Source organism: Dromaius novaehollandiae, chromosome 1, assembly GCF_036370855.1.
Source record: "Dromaius novaehollandiae isolate bDroNov1 chromosome 1, bDroNov1.hap1, whole genome shotgun sequence".
Classification (NCBI taxonomy): Eukaryota; Metazoa; Chordata; class Aves; order Casuariiformes; family Dromaiidae; genus Dromaius; species Dromaius novaehollandiae.
In genome coordinates this window covers 207,070,610-207,092,368 of record NC_088098.1, presented here as the reverse complement: position 1 = coordinate 207,092,368, position 21,759 = coordinate 207,070,610, and the positions used below count along the sequence as shown (strand labels likewise).

Genomic DNA, 21,759 nt, shown 5'->3' with positions numbered 1-21,759 from the left:
AAGCTTGATTTCTATCCAAACTAAGGATTTCTTCCAGTGTCTCCCAGTAAAGAGTCAAAGTCTCAGCACTGAGCGCTGGGGGAAGGTCTGGATTTGGATCTAGATCCAACGAGAGCCAACATGTACTGAAACATTTCAATTACATCATGCTTCTGCAGCCGACTGCTTGTAACACGTTCCCTTTCTTGATACCACGCTGTGCCATGACTGTTCCTAGCCTAGTCTGCAGCCCGTCCGTCTGGCTGCCCGGGGACATCCCTGCTTTCCTAGGCTCGTCATTGGCACCTAGCACCCACAAGCTTGGGGAAGACCTTCGGTCTGCCTGAATCTGCTCCCGTGTGTTCAGAGGCTGTGGTAGGTGGGCCTGGACTTGAGGACAGTCTCGAGGCATCAGTCAGCACTCGTCTCAACTCACAGACCAGCATGGGGCACTTTGGAAGTGAAGACATCAGGATTTGGCCCATAGTTTAAAATTCAGGCCACTAGTCACACTCAAGTCTCTTTTTCAGGGGGTTGGACTAGTTGATTTTCAGAGGTGCCTTCCAAACTCAACCATTCTGTGATTCTGTGATTCTTTTCCCTTCCTTATTTCAGTCATTGCCACTCCCCTGTTATCTGCTTGGAAAATTTAGAAGCTGTCTGAGAAATGTATTAATTCAGGGGAAAAATTGGGGACAAAAACATCAGTGCATGACATTTCCTGCACTGGCACTCTGGCCTGCTTTGCTGTTAGGTTGATCTGTTGGTGGAGTTTTCTTTGTAATGAGGAACATTTCACTAAACCCTTGCTAAAATTGACAGTTCTTGGCAATATATGTTAACTCACAAGGTGGGAATGGAAATAATGATCTCCTAAATGGATTTGGGGCTGAGGCTGGTTCCTGCCACAGCTGTGGCAGCAAGCCTGAACATCAGATTGGAGTTAGCTCATCCTGTCATTTCCCTTCCTGTGCAGAACAGTGACATAGCCCAAATCTTTCATGGTGCCAGACACCAGGTGTCATCCCAGCTGAAACTAATTGGTGCCTCACTGGACACCAAAGTGTCTCTGTTACTCAGAAACTTTTTCCGGTGCGACCAGAGTTGAGACGTCTAAGGAGGAGGTCTGGGAACTTGGGATGTTTGCGACTTGGGTGGTGCCTGGTACGCTCAGATCCACTTGCTTCCCAAACACACATCTGCAGTGCAGGAAGCCTGCAAAGAGCCTTGTGCCTGGCAGCATCCTAACCCACCAGTGCTGTGCTTTTTAATGCATGTTAGGGTGCTAAGCACAAGTAGATACTGCCAGAGGTAGTAGGCAATGCTGGGCAGTTCACAGGTATGAGAATGTAAGATGAGAATCAAGAGCCATCCTCAGAGCCAGGATGATGTTACAGAATTGACTTACACCTGGAGAAGAGCAAAGGCCACCGAATAGAGAGTTGGCACAAAGCCTGCACAGAACATTTCTCTTTCTCATTCACTGCACAGGAATGTTTGAAGCTCCTGTGTTCCAGGAAGCAGGAGCTGTTTGCCTCCCAGATATGAGGTGTTTTTGTTTAACCTGACAGCTGAAAGGTTTTCATGGCTGAGCTCATAACGTTGAAATCACCTCCTCTGTATCACCAGCTATCAAGAATGAACATGAATGGAGTTTGTCTTTTTGGAGATGGAGCAAACACTAAGATTTGGTTGCATCTGTCTCACCAGTAAGAGGTTTAGTTAGGCCTTGGTGCACCAGCAAAGGGATGGAATTATGGATTTAATTTACCTGATGAAAGGCGCTGGACTTTATAAACTCAGATGAGCTTGCTGTTTTCATGCATAAATTTAGGTGACCTGGACCTTCACTACTGAGAAGTCCTTTATATGAAACATTTGGAAAATCTGCAAATCTGACAAAACGTTGCACTGTGTGAACATCTGCTGGTTTCTCCATGGTAGCAGGTCAGCACATAGCTTTCTTTTGCAGGAAGATGGCGTAACCAAGCACCTCCCTTTATTTTTGGTCTCCATTCTCAGCCTCCTTTCCTCACCTATGCTTGCCACAAAGAGGTTTTCTGGGAAGCTCACCTGCATGGTATCCCATTCTCTCATAGTATTTCACTCCTCTTCTGAGACCGCCTGAGCTGGCACTTGATCATAGCAGAAATCCATTTGCTGGTGTCACTTTTTTCCAGGTAATTTTGACTCAGAAATTCCAGGAAGACACCCATCATCCTCATCAAGGTGTAACTAGCCCAGACACTGCAGCATCACATCATTTTTTAGCTCTGTAACACTGCTGACTCAGCCTCCATTCACAGGCAGGCGTCAGGGACTGCTTCTCCCCACCTTTCCTCTCAGAGACTGTCCCGTAACCTGTGCAATCCACTGAACTTCAGATCAGCTTTTTTTTCTAGTGCTTTGGGTGCTTTTCCGAATGTGTCACTGTTGCGCTATAACGTTTACTGCACACACTGCTTGAAACCACTGGGAAATGCAGGAACTAAAGCAGACAACTCAGCCTCTCTGTTAGTTCCTACCCTTGGGGACACATGAGTTAGAAAAATCCGTGTAACACCGTAGTCAGTTTACAGCTGTCGGATGAGAACAACTCGTAGTGCACCGCATATCTTCCAGCAATTTAAATGGCCAGTTGCTTTTTTTTTTTCCCCCTCTCCACCGCACTTCCGTGGCTTACTTTCCTAAAGATAATTATATGACTCAGGAAGACAAATGCATACTTCACATACTCGCGGGAATCATAATGCTGATGGGTGGTTGGGAGCATTTTGAAGCTCTTTGAACACACAAGAACGGTTGAATTCCAGTGACTTACCTACACAAACCAAAGCAAGTCCAGGCAATGGCTGCATAGTTTTTGTGGAGTCGTTACCCACTGAAGGACAAATATCTCCCTGAGAAAGAATAATCTTTGGTCTTGCAGTATCAAGGCACTGACAATCTTTGTTGCCAGAGAAATCACGGGCATTTTGTGAGGTAAGATTTGCTCTTTGTACTTTACTGCTTTTCGAAAGATCTTGTCCAGACTAAGGCTGGAATATTTTCTACCATGAATGAAAAAAAAAAGTCATGTGCTTTCTGAGAGGTCATAAGAACAGCACAGAGAAATTATCATCTCTTAAATAGATAAGTGATTATTATGAGTAAAATAACCTGGCATCCAATTGCCTGTGAAGAAAACCAGTAAAAATGAGACGTGGTTTTTGGTATTATTAATTTGGCACAGGCAGCTCTGTCAAAGAGACAAAAAAAGACACAGACTTTGCTTCAAGTATTTTAACATTTGAATAGTTTTGTTACAATTTAATTTGCTGATTTTGGAAGAAAATGGAAAAGTAAGAGGTAACAGCAATTTTTTTATTCCATGTAGTAACTTGGAGGACCTTACAGATCATAAAACCACCCCAAATCTGGCCTTTGCCAGGTTGAAACAGGTACCAGAATCTCATATACTTTTTTATAAAAGCTGTGGTCAGTCACAGCAATGCTGTGAGGCTGCTTGCTTGTGTCTTCGTGTGTCTGTGATTCTGCACGATTCCTTAGGCAGACTTGTGAGGCTTTTTGGGATGGTTTCTGAGGGAATATTTTTTTTAAGAGGTAGAGCAGGGAACTGAATTTGGTAGAAATTAAAGCTAATATTTATAAAGCTTTAAAAGCTTTCATTTCTGTTTCTGGATCTCTGCATAGATGTGTGCCTCTAGCTAGGGAGAAGTTATTTCAAATGATAAGTAAATAGTCATGCATTTATCTATTTGCTTTCTACCTTTAATCTGTATCCAAAAGGATGTAGAAGACACACAGGAGCTTCTAGCTCCTGTCCCTCATCAGTACGGGTGACTCTCAACTACCAACCTGCAAGTACTTCCCCTGCTCCCAGATTGGGATAGGTCCTCCCAAAGGGCTTTGTCACATTTAGGGTTTGTCAAAAATGCAGGACCCCGGAGGCTCCGAGCTGTGCCAGGAGCGAGAGCGGTGGGCTCTGCCTGGAGCTCGCGAGCCGCCGCGGCCGCTGCGCGCTCCTCGCCAAGCGCCGTAGACCGTGCACGCGTGCCCCGTCCCCGCTCCTACCGCCCTCTGCAAGGGCAGGGGCACAGCGGCTGCTGTTTCAGGACGGGCTCCCGGTTATGTGCTTCATGGCTCCCGAACGGTTTCTTTTGTAGAGGCGAGGGGAGAGACAGGGCTGCGCACGGGAATGTGCAGCCTGTCCTGACATGCACACGCTGCGTGTAAACCTGCGGCTTTTATAAGGAGGGCTCCTCTCCTGGGGACTGCGGAGCCTTTGAGAGCTTCTTGGCTCTGGGCTTCTCCTTTAGCTGCAGTAAGATCAGATTAATGATGTATTAGTTCAAGATAACTACCATCAGATCGTGTAATTAACTTGTGATCGAACCCTGTGCCAGCTGGCTGAAACCACACTCTTTTAAGAAACTCTCTAAGACCAGCTACAAATAGAGCTTTTTGAATGACTGCATCAACAAATAGCTCATTAGTCACCTTTTGGGTTAATTAAAAGAGAATGTTCACGAGAAAGGCAGTAACGAGCTACAGAGGGTGATTAAGTGCAGCCGTCAAGCCGAGGTGTTTGGAAACAGCGAAAGCAGTCCATTACCGCGGGTACTTTCCTGCGACGGCCGCACTCCCTGCTACACGGCAGGGCGCGGGTGCACAGGGGCCGCGGCTTTTCTGGGTTTGCGATGGCCCAACCCAAGCTCGGTTCGACACCGGCTGGCCTCGGCAAAGCTTGGTCAGACTTTCCCCATCCCACCCGCGTTGCCCTTGGGCAGATGAATAACTGTTCAAAGGCAGGTTTGGAAAGCTGACTCCTTCCCGGGGCAGTGTACCTGCCCGAGAGCAGCCGGTACTTGCCCAAGCGATGTGATTTCGCCTCTGTAATGCTCTCAGATTTGGCACACGAGGCCTTTTTGGCACATAAAAGTCCTGCTCTGAGCATAAAGGCCACGGAGGGTCAGGGGCTGCTTTAACTCCTCTGGACTCACTAAATAAAGACAGGTCAGAGTGTGGCTTGTCCCAACTCAGGTTGCATCTACCTGTACAAGCGTTTTGGTTTTAACCACTGCGGGTGCAGCCACACTGTGGCTTGCACTGCCAGAACTGTATTGGCAAAACCAGAACGACCTTTATCAGATGTGGTAGTCCCAGTACCACTGCTGTAAGACGCAGTCTGGGCCTCACACTGTCATGCAGTTACAGTCTGCAGGCCTCACACCATTACCGTTCAGGCACCGTAAAGATTTGTGTATCATTTCTGTGAGTGTGGAGCTGGATATTTCCATATAATGTTCAAATGTATTTCAAATAAAACAATACTTTTGTGTGGCACTGGGAAGCAGCTCAGGACTTCACCGTACCCACAGGCCTGCCCAGGAAATGGAGCCTCTCTCATGGTGTTTAACCCCAGCCCTGGTGGCTGCAAGGCTGCCAAAGAAGGTCTTCTCCTGCAAGCTGCCTGTGCTCCCTCCCTCTTGTCCAGCCATGCTCCAGTCAGTCCAAGCTCCCTTCTTCAACCCCTGCTTCTTGTCTCAGCCTCAGCCCTTCCTTGGCTGCCCACCTCATCCTTTTGGCATGACAAAATGTCCTGCCCAAAGCCTACAAACTTGCCCAGTGGTACAGGTTAGGACTGGTGCCCTGTCTTGCTGGAAAAAGCGCTAGTATGGGCTGGCCCTTGCTGCAGGGCTTCAACATGAGCAGAAGCAAAGATTTTTCCCCCAAGTCCTGCTCTCTCTTGCCAAAATGGTGGCTGATGCCTAACCCTGCTCTCTTCTGAAAGAATCATCCTCTGCTGCACCATCTACCAACCCTCCCTTGATTGGTAGGCTCCTCAGCTGCTGCCTAGTCCTTTCTCTTGTCCAGTCCCCATCGCTGCTCTATTCCCCTTTACACAGGGCTGCAATGCAGTTGTGATGGCTCTGAGGTCACCCAGCCTGACCTGGTGTTCGTCATTGCCCTGTCAAGTGGCATTGGGTCAGCTTGGTGCTGCTCCATCGCCCAGATACCACACATCCGAACTCTCCCAAGCCTGGATCCTGCTTAGAAGTGTGAGCTCTTCTTAGCTGCTACAAGCCATTGGACAAGTATTTGGTCTAAGTAATAAATCATTAAACATGAAGTGCTTCTGTATGGCTCCTTTGGGGCTCAGACCTGGCTTTGCACAAGATTAGATTGGATTCAGCATTTCATGAAAATGTACCCTCTTTCATTCCTCATGGAAGAAAGGAGAGGAAAGACCCAGACATGCTCAACTAACTGTGAAAATCACCTCCAGTCTGTGGCTTCTGAAAGATGCCCCTTATTTTTCCCACTAGCCAAGTAAGTGGATCCAATCAGAGCTTATCCAGCAGTTCTGAAGTCGAACCATATGTAAGGAGACGCTGTAGCTCAGAGAACATAAGAGAGCCTTCTTGCAACAGCTGCGCCTTTGGACAGCAATGTCTTATTTCGGTGGACCACGTGGATAGAGCATATTTTGTGGGCAGTGCTTGGGCAAACACTGCCTGTTTCTTCTTTTCCTCCAAATCATCCCCCAGAGTGCTGGAGTATTTAGGATCTGATGCTTTAATCTCTTGTCTATCTGGGTTAGTCTCAAGTCATTAACTTTTATTTTCCTGCTGTTCTGGCTGTGTGAATTCTGCAGTTTGTGATACTAAAAAAAATCCCAGTGCAGCTGCTTACAGCCCAGAGAACCCGTGTGGCAGATTGTTTTAAACTGGAAATGTTCCAGATGGGAAGCTTAACTGACCTTTGTTCTCTGACAGCCAATTCTTACAGATTAGAGAGGTTGTAAAATATTACTGAAATGATCATTCCAAAGTTATGCTATTTTGTTCTGCAGTTAGGAAGAGCTTTATAGGTAAGACCAAAAAGGGGCAGTGATTTGTGATCTGTTAGGCTTTTATCTGAGGTATAATGAAAGCTGTGAAGTGAAAGGCATCTCAACTCAACCTCCCCTCCCACCATTCTTTCTTATATCATATCAGGATATCATATTTCCTGAAGCTATGTCAGGAATGACAAGTCTTCTCTTGTCTTGCTTTTTTAGAGGACTAGTGGAAGATGTAGGTGCATAAAATGAGCTTCTCCTGTGCTAAACGAAGATCCAATACATGATCTAAGTCTAGGCACTTTAGAAAATCTGGCGCTTGATTTTTCTTGTTCCTAAATTACAAAGGTAATAGATGTTGGCTACTGACTGCAACAAACTAGAGTTCTTCAGCTAGAGCAAAAGTCACATTCCCTCTCAATGCACCAAGTTTTGCTTGCATCTGCGGCACTGCAAACCTGCTACTCCATCGCTCTGCCCGCAGAGTCCTCCATGCCGGGAGGAGGCCTGGGTATCTGCCCTACTGCATGGGTGAAGCAGGGCTTGGCAAAGAAAAATAGGGCTCCTAAGCCAAGGAGAGACTAGATGAAATTATTTTGAGTTGGTTGAGGCGGTGTGAGGGAATGCAACCCTGCACGGTTGTGGGGAACTGGGCTCCAGGCTTCCCACCAGTGCTGGTACAGCAGACAAGTGCTATGGGATGCAGAGCTGTGCTCTCATCTCCTCCTGTGTTCCCATCTGTCCGAGCCCTCCTGCAGGCCTCACCCGGAGGACGTAACCCCTTGGCAAGGCACGTGAGTAGTCTGCGTAGCAGTGCTTGCCACCTGAGCTGCCCTGTCCCCTCCGCTCCTGGTGGCTGTCCCTAGAGGAGCGGGACAGAGCACCTCCTTGGAGGCTCAGATCTCACAGCACCAGGGTGAAGTGGGCAACACCTCTTTCTTCAGCTCTGCATTTAGCAAGAAGTCTGTTGCAGTAACATTGATTCCAACGAGTGTGCTCTGGTTCCTGCCAGCCATTTTCCTACCGGTCCCAGGTCTTCTTTTAGAGAAATGTGTAATCCGGCCCTCTGTGGTTATAGTCTTGCACTACCCAACGCTTATATCATGCTTTGAAGGGAGGAAGACCTCCTGTCACAAATGCTGATATTCGCAGTGAGCTGTTGGGGGATACGAGCCCTGGGACCCGCCGTGCCAGCGGTGACAGCCAGCACCGCAACGCCCTGCTGCCCCTGAGCTCAGCTGCTCTCTCACGCGAAGGGACGGGCGTGCAGGAGCCACAGCGATGGCTGGGATCTGTGATCTTTTAGTCATTCCTCAGTGCCAGGATGATTGGCCCTAATAAATTTTGGCTTTTCTTTCTCTAATACTGGCTGGATCTCACGCATCGGTAAAGTTAGCAGTTTTACATCTGCGATTAACCTTCTTGATGGGCGCTCGGGATTCATGTCTGTCTGATTTCATGTTTATATGCTTCTGAACAGAGGGGGACAGGGGGCAAAGAGGTGAGGTTCAGCAGTTTGCTTTTTTCTTCTTTTAGAGAAATGAGTGAATATGGAAAAGCCATTTTATCTTCTATTCTGCGTTGATAAATTGCCCTTCCATTCTTTCTCTCTTATGCTTTTATTGAACTCACAGACAAACCTCTCCCTTGGCAGGTGGAAAGAATAAATTGCCAACAGAATGCATTTACTAGATGCCTTTCGGTAGCGGAGCTGTACAAATAATAGGTTTTTCATTTTAGCGGCTGAGCTGAAAAATTGAAAATACTTATTGTTTTGGGTCAGCCCCTAAAGGAGAATGTTTCTTTTCTTTTCGTTTCTTGGATTTTTTATTTCTTTTCATAAGCATTGCATAAGACATTCTGGTTTGGGATTATTTAGTGCTTTTTATATCTTAAAAAAAAAGGAAAAGAAAACTAGGTCAATTTCAAACTGAAAATGTCATTTGAAAGAACAACAGAGAAGGTTTCGTTTTGGAAATGTCACAACAGAGCCTTGCAGCTTTGCTCAGAATGGTTTTTCTCCTCTTTCAGCTAAAACCAATTCCATGCTCAGACCAAATTTGCTTCAAGTCTCAGTATCCCATAATTGCACCTCCGGTGGATTTACTACACCAAAAAGCAATCAGCCCCCATTTGCAGGCAGCAGGGACCTGTTCTATTACTGCTTAGCCGGGCTACCCAGACACAGGTGTAGCTGGTACACATGTGTACGTATAAGTATTTAATTCTAGTTAATTAAGCTCTTGAGCAAGAAAACATAGGAAATGACATCTCACGTGTCTGTCCAGCCAGGAAAGCCCAGGAACAGGCTGGGATTCGCCGCTGACGTGCGCACACCTGGTTCGGCAGGCAGCACGCTCTGCGTTTCGGCTGTGTTCTGCCGGGGTCGCAGATGGGACGCGCTGACCTGGCCCCTCGGCCCTGGCCCGGGCTCTTCCCGCGGCCCGTGTGGCTCCGGCCGCAGGCAGGCCAGGCTGGAGCTTGGGGACACAGCGCCCCACTGGCTGGGGTTTCCCCATGCATGGAAAGCACGGTCGTAGCAGTAGACACAGGGCCTGTCCATCTAGCTCTTTGCCTGATTTCCTGAGGAAATGATGCTGATGAGACCATTTCACCTCTCTCTGTGTCCCTCCGTCTTTATCTGCCCATTCCTCCCAGTAACTTTCTGAATTCAAGGCCCTGGCAGCATTAAATTCCAACAAATGTACTGAACATCAGTAACTGGATAGAAATGAAGGATGAAAATTAGTGCCCGCCCTGATAACTCTGATAACTCACAACTGCTAAGAACGGAGCAGCCACCTAAGCCATCGGCACATTTCAGACTAGCCGCTGCACAGGCCATCGACTGCCCAGACAGAAAGGTAAGGGGTATCAGGAGGAGGAGAGAAGACACCCACGAAACGAGGTGTTTGGGAACCCAGGCCACAGGGCCGGAGGAGACGTGCCCACGTGCGTTTTGCTGCTCCTGGGACGCCTTGCTCTGATACCGCGAAACTCCTCCAGTCCCACGTGCAGGTTTTGTTCTGCGATGGCGATGACAGCCGGGCAGTGCCCTTAGCTCAGGGCAGGGCTCCACCAGAATAAACCCTCCAAATAGTGTGGCCAGTCCCAGGGACTCACTCCACCAAGAAATCAGCTCCACTGGTGCCATTTGTGATCTGAGTTTGCCTCAGACAAAGTAGGGAAAGTCTCCCTTGTTATTTCCTCTTCAGCATCTTACTGCAGAGGGAAGAAAAGCTCGGCAGTAACTTTTTGTTACATGCTTCCTTGATAAATTAGCAGTTATAGACTCAGGAGAGATCGGGTGTGAGCATCGTGGTCTCTTTACTGGACTCCATTCCTTCCCAAATCTCAGTAATCCTGCTTTAAGGAAAAGAGAAGGGACGAAATGCCCCACTATGTGTCTACCCCATCAATGAAGCACCGGTCCAAGGGGTCGAGGAGGGAAAATGTGAGCCTCTGTCTCCACATATCTCCATGGACCCTCAGCCATAGCAAACCTGCAAGCAATATTGAATGGCCAATAGACAGTGAATAGTTCAATTACTGCAGCAGAAAGTGATTTTCTGAGGTTAGGAACTCGAGCTTTAACCACTCACTGATCTCACTGCATCTCTGGCGTTAATATACCAAAGAAATCTCTTTTTTTCCGCATGTGGCTGGGTCTCATTTCTGACTATAAAAATGTCTTTTCTGGCAGTCAGAGGCTGAGTATAGCCAGCCTGTGCCAGCCCTGGCTTGGGGGAGTGTGGTCCTGGAGCGGCCACGTGGCAGGCAGCAGGGTTGTCGTCTCCTCCCTGACCGCTCACAGCCACTGCACCAGGGTTGGAGCTGGCTGCGAGGGCTGAGCAGCCGGGCAGCACCCGGCAGGCTCGTCTGCGGGGCCAGCACGGCACTGGCAGCACTCGTACTGAGTACTGTATGACTAATAACCATGGCCGGGCTCAGACACGCGAGCTAAAGCCAGCACCTCTGCTCGCTCTGCAGAGCTCTGAGCTGGCCACCATGCAGGCCTGGGGCCCTCGACCCACCAGGCTCCCTGCTCCAGTGGTGCTTGTTCCTTGAAAAATTTGAAACCCCATATTCTTTCTTACATATTTATCACTGTTACTCTTGCAACATCATTGCCCCTGTGCTCGCAGATGCAGCAGCTCGTGATTTAAATCACCAACTTTGCATCAGCAAGGGGTAAAGCAAAGCGCACTCAAATTGAGCATGTACACAGAGTGCAACTGAAACAAAAAGCTTTGACTACAGCCCTTGTAGGCACACTACCCTGTTCAAAAATAAAACCCTGGCCTTGCAAATATTGTAAGGGGTCAGGAATTTCTAAGCATTAGTCAGACTGACAATAGACTGACAATAGAAACTGGAAACGGTCTGAGCATTGATGGCCCTCTGATGCAGCAGGCATACTTCTCAACATGGTAAGTCAAGGCTTGGCGAGTCAACTATCCCTTGGTCCAATATTCCCCTGTGATTCATGTGATTTTTTTGCAGATGTTTTTCTTTTCCTTTTTTCCTAAAATATTGACATTTCCCTGTGCTGAGGGAAGCTTTTCACCAGCTGGCAATAAAGCAGATGACAACAGCCACTCAGAGTATGTTCTGGTTATTCCTCAGGGAGAGTGGCAGGACGCACTGCAAGCAGATCTTTGATGCTGCAGATCAAAGATGGACCTTGGTGAAAACTGGAAGCTGGATGAAACCAACTGGTTGTCTCATGGTGGGATCCATCCCTTTGCCAGTGTGAAAGCAGGTAGGATATAACTGTGCAGTTTTAATCAACCCAGTGAACATGTGGGTGCCTGCCCAACGTGCTGCTGTCATTCACTGTGCTTCCTGTAGTCCTATCGGTTTTATTGGGCTATATTCAGGGCAAAGTAGTACTCAGTATAAAGGTGGGAGAAGTCTGACCCAAACCATAATGTCTTGCCAGGAGCCAGCAGATTGACACAAGCACTCTGTCTGCAGCCTGTTTTCATTCCTTGGAATGGCCTTTTGCCAAAATATTCACTTTTTGGCAAGTTAATATGCCCATCCTGCTAGACGTATCCACCCTGATTCTCCACAAACAGGGCTCTGCGGATGACAGTGGTCAGGGAGGAGCAAGGAGGAGAGCTGGCAAGATATCCCCTTCTCACTTTAATCATATTTGCGTGAGCAAATTTAGGATGGCGCCTAAGAGACATGATAACAGGACCTTAGGCTGCTCCTGCTCGAGGTTCCTGGGCAGAACCATTCAAGGTTTCAGCCCACCAAAGTATGATACAAGATTTCCCAAGCCGAAGATCGGGGTGTATTGCTATCCAGAAATTGCCAACCAGCCTCAGAGAAGTGCTCAGGGCTGATGCAATGAGAAATACAACAGACCTACTTCTTCTATCTATTTGCTACTACCTAATTTCCAGCCAGCTTTTATAATTTGCTTTTATTCCCCATTAGCACGTTTTGCAAAAGCAGCCACATGCTCGACCTGAGCTCCCCCTCACCACTGGCGGGATGCATCCCACAAGCTAGCGCACAAGGTTACCCTTCCTTCTGCAAAGCTGGCTTGGTCATGCTGTGCCCCAGCTTAAAAAACAAAATAAAAACACAGCCTTCCAGGTGACAGCACCTTGGGAACTGAAACATTTTGTTTCGGTAAAATGCTTCACTTATCTCCATCTGTTTCCCGTCGTTTCCTGCTGATAGCCCCGCAGATGCCTGGAAAAGGATGAAGGAGATTGTGTGAGATGTGGCATCGCCTCACTTTCCATGAAAACTGAGCTAGATAAGAAAGTTTATACTTCTGAATAGAGCAGTCCTGGGTTCAACCTCTTCAGATGAGCACCACTGGGTGGCATCCTTTAAACACAGAGCTGCTCTTGTACTTATTCAGGAGCTTTCAGCCGCTCAGCACAGCATGGGAGCTGAGCGGGAGCTGCTAACCCTGCTTGAGCTCTGCCGTAGTGCTCTCCTCCGCTGCAGGGCTGCAGCGTGCAGGGGCAGCGGGGGCTCCTCCGCTCACCCCACCCGCGTGCAGCGGAGCCGTTCCTGTGTTTGCACCAGAAATGCTGACTTAGCTTGGGATCTGCAGGGGAACGGGCATGCTCCCAGGCCGTTCATCTGCTTACAAAGAATGGCATGATGCTGGCTACGCCAAGAGATGAATTTGATGTGAAAATAAGGGATAAGCATAGGGTGAGTTCCTGCAGTCCTTGCTTTATGCCCCTTCTGACAACCTCTGCTTCTCTTAACTTTTTAACGCTTGGTCTGTGTTGCTTTCATAGCTGAAGTGGCCAAATTCCTGTTGGGTTCAGGATCCCTCTTTGCCTGGGTCTATAAAGCAGAGAAGGGCAGAGTCACTGCCACTAAGAGTTTACAAAAATCCAGAATTGTTCAATGTGGCTATACACCGCCCTTTGTTTCTGCATGTAGACCACTGTTGACCTAAACTAGTGGGTTGTGGTCTTTTCTAACTGGGGTACCTAACAGCATTTTACAAAGGCTGCCCGAGTCTATTGGAAATTTCACATGTATAGATTGCTTTATAGTGTTATGAGCTTGCCTTTCTTAAACAGCTTCTGTGAACCACCTAGGAGGGGTACACAGACTCCAGGCAGAAAGCCCATTTAGTCCAGCCTATTGAATTGTAACAAATCCATTGAATCTGACCGGGGGGGAAAACCTCCACAAAAAAATTTTTTTTGAAAACTTCAGAGTTTCTGAAATTTCAAAGTATTTGACACTGAACAAAATGCTGGAAAACAAAGAAATCCCAATCAGCTCTAAAATGAAAACAGCATTTAATGCTCAGGCCACATGATCCTGAAGTGGCCACGGGCCCTTCAGTCGATGAGGGACTTGCGTGAGCCGTGCCCTGCAGTTGGGGGCCCGCAGAGATGGCTGGGCCTGCAGGGACAGACGGGGCTTGGGATCTAGAATAACCTAAAGCTCTGCTTTTAGCAAGCTGTGCAACCCTGTGCGGGTCCCAGCCCCCGCCCCTGCTTAGTGTTGTAGGATCAGGGGACGACCAGGCTGGAGGGGACCTCAGGAGGTCTTCAGCTGACCTGCCCCACAGCAGGCCGGCTGCAAGGTCTGACTGGGTTGCGCAGGGCTGGGTCCCGTCGGGTCTCGAAAACCTGCAGGGACGAAAACTGCATAACCTCTCCGGGCACCCTGTGCCAGCGCTCACCTTCTGGTGTCCCCGAGCTGAAGGGCTTCCAGAGCCCGTGGTCCAACCTGCCACTGAGTTATAGGAACGTTATTATCAGGGGGCTCAAGGACTTGCTCAGCCTCCAAAACATCCCAGCTGGAGCATTCTCCCTCCTGTCAGCTGTTAAACTTCCACTGGTTGCACCCCGCTGCCGTTAGACAGAGGAGAGATTGTAGCATGCCGGAAAGCCAGTCGCATCGGGGGAGGGAAGAGTCTCCATGGTTCACTCAATCCAAATTTCAACCTTTTTCTTGCTCATTTCCTAAAATTGTGACAGCAAAGCAAAATAACACCTGGGCACCTCAAAATGACCCCCTCCCCGGTGACAGCAAAAAGTAACCCTGGGAGGAGTGAGAGAGGCTGCAGCACCCGTGGCGGGTGGCCCTGGCCCAGAGGGGGGCCTGTCTGTGGCCTGCCCGCGCCCCGGGCCTGGCCACCCCAGCGGCCCGTGTGCTGGCTCCCACCGCCTTCCCAGTGCCAGTGAGCTCGGGAGAGGGAGCGGAGGGTGGCGGCGTGGCCGGAGGGCCAGGCATCCCCGCGGAGAGCGAGGCTGGCGCTCCGTGTGCGCAGCGACGGGCAGAGGCAAATCAGTGCCATGCTCTTGGGCTGGAGGGGCAATAAGGGCTCATACTGCCAAGTTCCCATCTTGAACTGACTCCGAGTTTTCTGATAACAGCTGGATTTCAACTCCCTCCTCCTGCCCCCAATACATATATAAAGCCTACAGGGATGAGCTGGAAGCAAGCTGAGCAGGGGCTTATCTGCAGTGTGATTAAAACAGCTTTTTTCACTCCAACTCTCTACACCTATCTCTTGGGCTGACCTTTCCGAGCATTTGTTGTTCTTCCCTTAGACAATGAGCTCTCCGAAGGTGCACCAGCCCTGTTCGGTCTGGATCAGCTGGGTAAGTCCACGTGGAATACATTTTCCTTTTTTTTTTTTTTTTATTCTGCACCCAATAGAGTAATTAGGAGATCACTTAGGTAAAAAATAGGACAGCCTCTGAATGTTTTCTGCTGCATAAATTCGGCATTATGACTGCCTTTTTTCTGTGTTGCTTTTAAATGCCATAGATCAGAGGGATGGGCACAGCTTGATGCTAGATGTGTTTAGTATCTTCTGCGTTAAATTTGTGTAGTCTTTTCTCTGTGAGAGCAGCTTTCACTTTTCTGGTGCAGAGTGCTTAGACACTGCTGTTTCTTGGACGTGGGTTTTAAGTTTAACCCGTAGCTGGCACTGGAAATGTTGTGACTTTCTTGTGCCTTGGGACACAATGAGCTTTTTTTGTGGGAGCCAGAACTAGAGGTGTGTAAGATGAGCAAAGACTAACATACCCAGGGTGGATAACTGCTTCAAAAGAGCACAAGAAGCTCTTGGGGAACAGTGGGCAGCCCACCTCCGAGCCCTGCAGACAGACAGTCTGCTGAGCTGGCTTTACCGCATCGGCACCGTTTCATCCTGGCACTCCCCAGCGCCTGCATGCCAGGAGAGTGAATCTACGAGGGAACCCTACCTGGCAGTGATGTCCCCATAACTGAAGCTCTGCAGGGCCAAGGTTGAAAGAAACATGTTTCTCAGGCTGAACTAGAGGTGCTTAGCTAAGGTAGGACCTGCACGGCATGGTGGGAAGCCTGCTGCAGGGGGGATCCCACCTCCAGCCCCGCGTGGAGAGCTAGCGACCAGTGACTTCCCACTGGTCTTAAATGCAGCAAAGGGGGGAAGTCAAGCTTTCAAAGCCCCTTGGAAAAATGAAATAGAAGAAGGCAATTCAGGGTTGGTGCGAAAGTGGGGAAGGCTGGAGATGAAGCATGCCTGGAAAGCACAAATTACAATTGTCCGGAGAGAAGCCATGCCCTGCTCCATGAGCCTTGCTCACCAGCAGCTGCCTCCTTACAGCCCAGTTGGACCTTCCTGGCACACGGAGATCTCCCCACTGAGCAGCAGACCAGGCTCCCAAAGGCACCCTCTTTTTTCCTTTAAGGGCAATGACTTCCCCACTGTGCTTGGAAGCAGAATCATCCTCAGTAAAGATGATCTGTGTGCATGCACCGGACTGCTCCCCCTATATCCCGGAGGATAGTAGAAACTTGGGGTAGGAAGGTAAAACAGTAGGAAGCCAGAACGGGGATTTTATCCTGTGTATATGTCTCTGCTGTAAACCTCTTCAGCTAAGAGTCAGAATTTTGAAAAAAAATCCTATAAGCACAAAAATGTCTGTAAACCGTATTATCCCTCACTGGATCTGGAAGGGGTGGTTGGGCTGGTAGCTGTCCTTGCTGACAAGTCTTATACAACTGATCCTACTTTAAAGGAGTTCTTGTGAGCTCTCTCCACTTGGTGTCAGGATAGAGACTGCTCTGACATGCATTTGACTAGACTAGTGTCTAATAGGGAATGGAAATAAAGACAACGGCCTTCCTTTGGCTGCCTCATTCATTACCTGACATTTAAAACAGGTCAAGTTGCTTTAAAATGGATTTGCTTGTATACAGCTTCCACCAGCTCCTTTTCTTCTCGCGCTTCCTCATCTCATCAGCTCCCCTTGACCTGTGTGTTCCCTCAGCAACACATCCCCATTTCTCCTAACCACTCTCACAGTCCTCACCCCCAAAACTTCCGAGGCTGCTCTCGTTCTGCTCTTGGCCAAGGTCTCCCTCTCCCATATGACAAGACTTTGTTGGGTTTAGCTGAGATGGAAAGAAATGCATTATCAGATAGTCAGAACTTTTGAATTTGCAAAACAAGGCTCACTTCTGGCTTCTTGGTGACTGCTGGTCAAGGGACAGGGCTCTGCTGTGCAATCTTGGGTAGTCAGGACTGGAACACAGGGCAACCTGCTCCCTGGCACCCTCTCTGTGTTAATGGGAAAATAGTCTGTGCCGTCCACTGTGAACTATTTCCTCCTGGGGGCTGTCAGGCTCTGTCGTTTGGCATATCACCGGGGCCCCTGCACAGCCCTGCTCCCAGCCTAGGGGAAACAGGAGCTCCATGGACACTGCTTTCCTCTGCTTAGGAATATTAGACATCCCTCAGTCTGGAAAAGATTATTCAAACTAGCACTTGTATCACCTTACATTTCCACTCTGCCTTCCAAATACAGCACAAGATGTGATTGCTCCATCCAAGGTAGACAAGGCAGACAAAGGATGTGAGATAGCAGAACAAGTAATGGAAAACTGATCTGTTTCTCTGCCTCCCTCCCGGGTGGTTGATTTTCAGCTGGATCAGTCTCCTGACCTGAGTCATGCACAGCTGCATTAACTCCGGTGCCAGGCTAGGGAGGTGGTAAGAGCAAACACATGCTGGAGGGAGAGAGGACAAGACCATCCCAGTAGCAGCTCGGATTTATGCTGTATTAAAGCGATGCTGTAACCAGGCCCTGAAAATATCAGCTCAGAGCTCAGATCTGATCAAACAGGCTATCTGAATGGCAAGAATTATTACCAAAGGAGCAGAGAACAAAGCCTCATTATAATAATATTGTGAGACAAAACATCAGTATCATAACAAAGCATCATTATCATAAAAATCACAGAAAAGCAGGCTTGGGTGGGACATAAAGAGGCTAGCTAACCCTCCCTTCTGCCTGAAGGCAAGATTAACTACTCATAGTCATAGTCATCATTCCACACGGCTGACCAACCTGTCTTCAAAACCTCGCTGACCAACCTGTCTTCAAAACCTCTAGCAACCTTCCCAGGAAATCTATTCCACTGCTTCACTGCTCCAAATGCTAGAAGGCTTTTCTTGATATCTAACTAAATCTCTAATTTAAGCCAATTACACATTGTGCTGCTGCAAGCAGATATAAAGAAGAGTTTGCTCCCTTTCTTTTCGTGTTTCACAGTGATTTTTGTATTTGAAGGCTATTCTGTCTCACCTAAGTCTTCCCTTTTCTATATTAAATAACCCAAATTCCTTTTCTCACAGGTTGTCTTTTCTAGATTTCCAGTGGTTTTCCCTGCTCTATTGTATTTCTAAATGCTTTGCCTCTTTCTTGAACTGGAAAGGGTACTCCAGCTGAGGTCTTCACAGAGCAGGAGATTTGGAAGAAGCCACTACATGGGTCAGACTGACAGCCATGAAGTTTCAATACCCTCCCTGCACTGTCTGCATTTTTCACAACTGCTCCTGACTCATGCTCAGCTTGGGATCCAACAGGCAACACAGAACTGCTCCTTTACCCGGCATTTCTTGTCCTCTGTGTGTGCAGTGGGTTGTTGCTACCGAACTGCAGACTGCTGAATTGCATCCTTTTCTTCCCCTACTTGTTACGTCTGTCTTGAATTCTAATCTTGCTTTCAGCTTTCCGGCAGCTTATCTCAGCCTGGTGTCAACCGCAAATGTAAAAAGCCATGCTTGTTTTTGAGTCATTGATGATTAGTACCAGCTTTGGGAAAGGTTTTTTGCATAGCCTCATGCCATTAATAACTAGTCACTGAGAAGGGTTTCGACCAGTCATCTAATAATGCTTTGTTTTAGTCCAGGTTTCCCTCACTTGCTTATAGTAATACCATATGACCGAGCATCAAAAGCCTTACATATATGTCAACATATATGACATCGGCAGCTTCTCCCTCATCCTCAAAGTTTATTACCTTGTCAGAGAAGAACAGATTAGTCTGACCATTTCTGTTCTTGCTGAATCTGCGCCGGCTATTACTCATATCCTTCTTTACTAGATGTTTGCAAACCCTTTGACTGTTCTGGTCTTTCCAAGAATGACTGGAAAATCACTTCCTAACTCTTCTTCCTTTCCTCAGCTTAAAGACTGGTACGCTGCTTGCCATGTCCAACCTTTGGAAACCTCTCCATGGCCTGTCACTGTATAAATCAGTCCCTGGCTCACCTACACCTGGAGTACTGAGCACTTTTCTGGGCTTCCCATTCCAGCCTTGGAGAAGTGATGGCCACGGGTGGCAAAGGTGGTCAAGGGATAGAACAGCTTCCATGAAAGGAGACATTCAGTAAACTAAAACTTGCTGGTTTGGAAAAGAGATGCTTGAAGAAGGATATAGTAGAAATACAGGAATCATGAATGACACAGAAGTAAATAAGGAAAGGCTTACAACAACCCGAAGGAAGTATGTCTTTACACAGTACATAACTACATTGTGCGACTCATTGCCACAGGATGTCCAGGCTGCCAAAAGTATGAATGGGCTCAGAAAGTGATTAGAAAACATTATGGAAGAAAGGTCTATGAAGGGCTATCAAACATGATGATGCAGGTACAGCCTCTGGCTCAAGAAGTTCCTGCAGTGCAGGAACTGCTGGAAAATGGGATCGTGTACAAGAGACAACAGCATTTGTACTTGCACTGTTCTTTGTATTTTTTCTGCAGCTAGTGGCCATGTCAGAGAGGGCTTCTTTCTTCTCCAGGGCTTCTTAAACTTTGGTCTAGCCCGACAGGGTCCTTCTTGTATTTCCTTAGGTCTATAGTGATTAATCAGAAAAAAAAAACAAAAAAACAAACCTCATCTTCCTTTCCTTTCTTCATCTGTCTCTTCTCTCCCACAGCTTGGCTGCTGGATTTCAGCAGATATGAATCAGGCTGTGACTGTTGTGTTCCTTTTGTTCTGTAAATGATTAAAACAGAACATTTCACACTTGCTTTGTGGCCTAGCAGAGGAATGTTGCATTGTCTCCTTGGCAAGTCCCGAGGTGGAATTTCTGGCCTTGGAGAAAGTGAGGTCAGAGAGAGAAAAACTCTTGAACAGGGGAATATGTGCATGCTGCTTTTCCGTGTCTCTCTCTCTCTCTTGCTTGCACACTCTCCCCCTTCCCTTCCTCCCTTCTCTCTTTGTCTTCCATATTCTCTTCTCTCCCCTCTTCTCCACCTCCTTCTTTCCCCACCAGAATTTTTTTCTGCTTGCTGCTTTAAGATAAACTAGCTGAATATCAGGAATAAGAAAGAAAATTGACTGAAAAAATGCGAGCCGCCCTCCCAGCCCTCCCCTGTCACAGCCGTCCTAGATAGCCTTGGACAGACTAATCAGAATGTGCTGAAATGGAAAAATAAAACAGCGTAAGAAACCCACCTTGCCAAAGTCAAGATCAAAACGCGCGTGTGGGAGATGCAATCTATCTGGGGAAATTCTTAGGACCTGTGCTTCACATTTCCTGATAGCTGACTGTAGGAGTGATTATCGAGGTGTACTATTTGTACCAGTACCATGGATATGACCAGCCTGCCAGAGGAGGCTTGGTACAACTGTTGCAATGGCAGGAAAAAGTGCTTTTGTGATACCGTGTGCTGGGGGAATAAATACGCCTAGGAATGAAATCCCATTGGATAAACAAAAAGGGAAGGGAAAAGAAAAGCCTAGTCCCTGCCCTGTTTGTTCCCACTGCTTAGTAGCCATCCAGCTGTTTCTTTTTCTTTGTTGTCCTGACCTCATCTCATGCTGGAGCGAATCCAGGCAGCGAGTGCTCTGCTTAACAGTCTTCTGCCAGAAACCAAACAGGTCGAGTTATTAGAGAAAAATGAAAGATCTTTGGCAAAACTGGAAAAACAGATGTGCAGATACATTTCTGCTGCCTCCAAATTCAATGCTGTCTGTTAAGTGCCTATCAGAGGGGACCTGATAAATATGCACAGTTGTCACTGTGCAAATCTTGCAGTGGCTATTAATTTATCCCAGTGCATTTCGGCAATGCTCGCTGCGTTGCTGAGCTCACCGGCCGTGTGGTAGCTGGATTGTTCAAACACCTTTCGCAGACGGAGTTTTGCAACTTGTGCTCCAGCGCTGCAAGTGGATTTGCCTCCGCTCGGTGTTTAAAGTATTTCAGAGAAGCTGAGGATGGTTAAAGCAGTATCTGCTGAAACAAGCTTGTCTGTGGGATAAATGAAGTTTGTGACTAATCAGAGCAGCTAGGATTCCTTCCATCTGACGGGGCAGGAGGCATGGTAAGGGAATCTTTTGTTTTAAAGGATCCGTGTTATTTATTTACTAAACTTACTCTAACAAAGCTTCTTTACCCGGCGTATTCCGATTCCCTGATTCGGCTCTCGTTGTGGTCTCCACGCTGCGCTGTGGTTATTCGTCTTGTTCTTATCAGCGGCCGGCTCCGATGTCGTAGACGGTGGTGCTAATGGGGCTTTAATTCACAGGCCGCCTGGTCAACAGTCGTTCAAAGCAGCGGTTAAACGAAGAAATGATGCTGCGTGCAGGCATCTGGGGTTGCCACAGTGTCAGGCGGAGGGGGACAATTATTTGTTTACTCGCAGCATTTGGAAGCGATGTGATTACACGCATGGGCAGCCGCAAATGCAGCGAGCGTCAGTACCGGGGTGCGCTCGCTGTTCGGAGCGGCGGCGGCCCTTCCGCGGGGCCTCGGCCATCCGGCCCGAGCTCGGGCTGCAGTAACGGCGCAGAGTGACGCCGCGACTGGGATTCACTAATACGAGATGACCTGGGGCTGCCAGGTGATCCAGGAGGCCCCTAAAGGCTGAACCAGCAAGGCACCCAGAAACACTTCTCTTCTTCACCTCCTGCTGAAATGCTTGGGGAATCTCCGAGATGTTTCATTTATTTGCCACATCAGAGTTTAACAGATTCGCTTGGACAGTGCGGTTCACGTGCTTCTCCACGATCCATAGTTACCAGTGAGAAGCTGGAGGGAGGTGGTGAGACGAGATGGCCCTGTCAGCTCTGTTCACATCAGCGGTTGCTGACGTGACAACCAGAGTTTTGGTGGAACTTGGCCTCAGTTGAATAGGTTAGAACCAAAA

The 21,759-nt window shown here is 48.1% G+C and overlaps 1 protein-coding gene across 1 annotated transcript in view; it reads left to right on the top strand.

Annotated features, from left to right (window-relative positions):
- The first annotated feature begins 2,702 nt into the window (after positions 1-2,702).
- AMOTL1 (angiomotin like 1) overlaps positions 2,703-21,759 on the top strand; it is a 94,110-nt gene continuing 75,053 nt past the window's right edge. Inside the window, exons 1-3 of the mRNA XM_026109190.2 lie at positions 2,703-2,961; positions 11,450-11,585; positions 14,878-14,928. Of these exons, the coding sequence (XP_025964975.2) occupies positions 11,501-11,585; positions 14,878-14,928 (136 nt within the window). The 5' untranslated portion in view covers positions 2,703-2,961; positions 11,450-11,500. The remainder of the gene's footprint in view (positions 2,962-11,449; positions 11,586-14,877; positions 14,929-21,759) is intronic.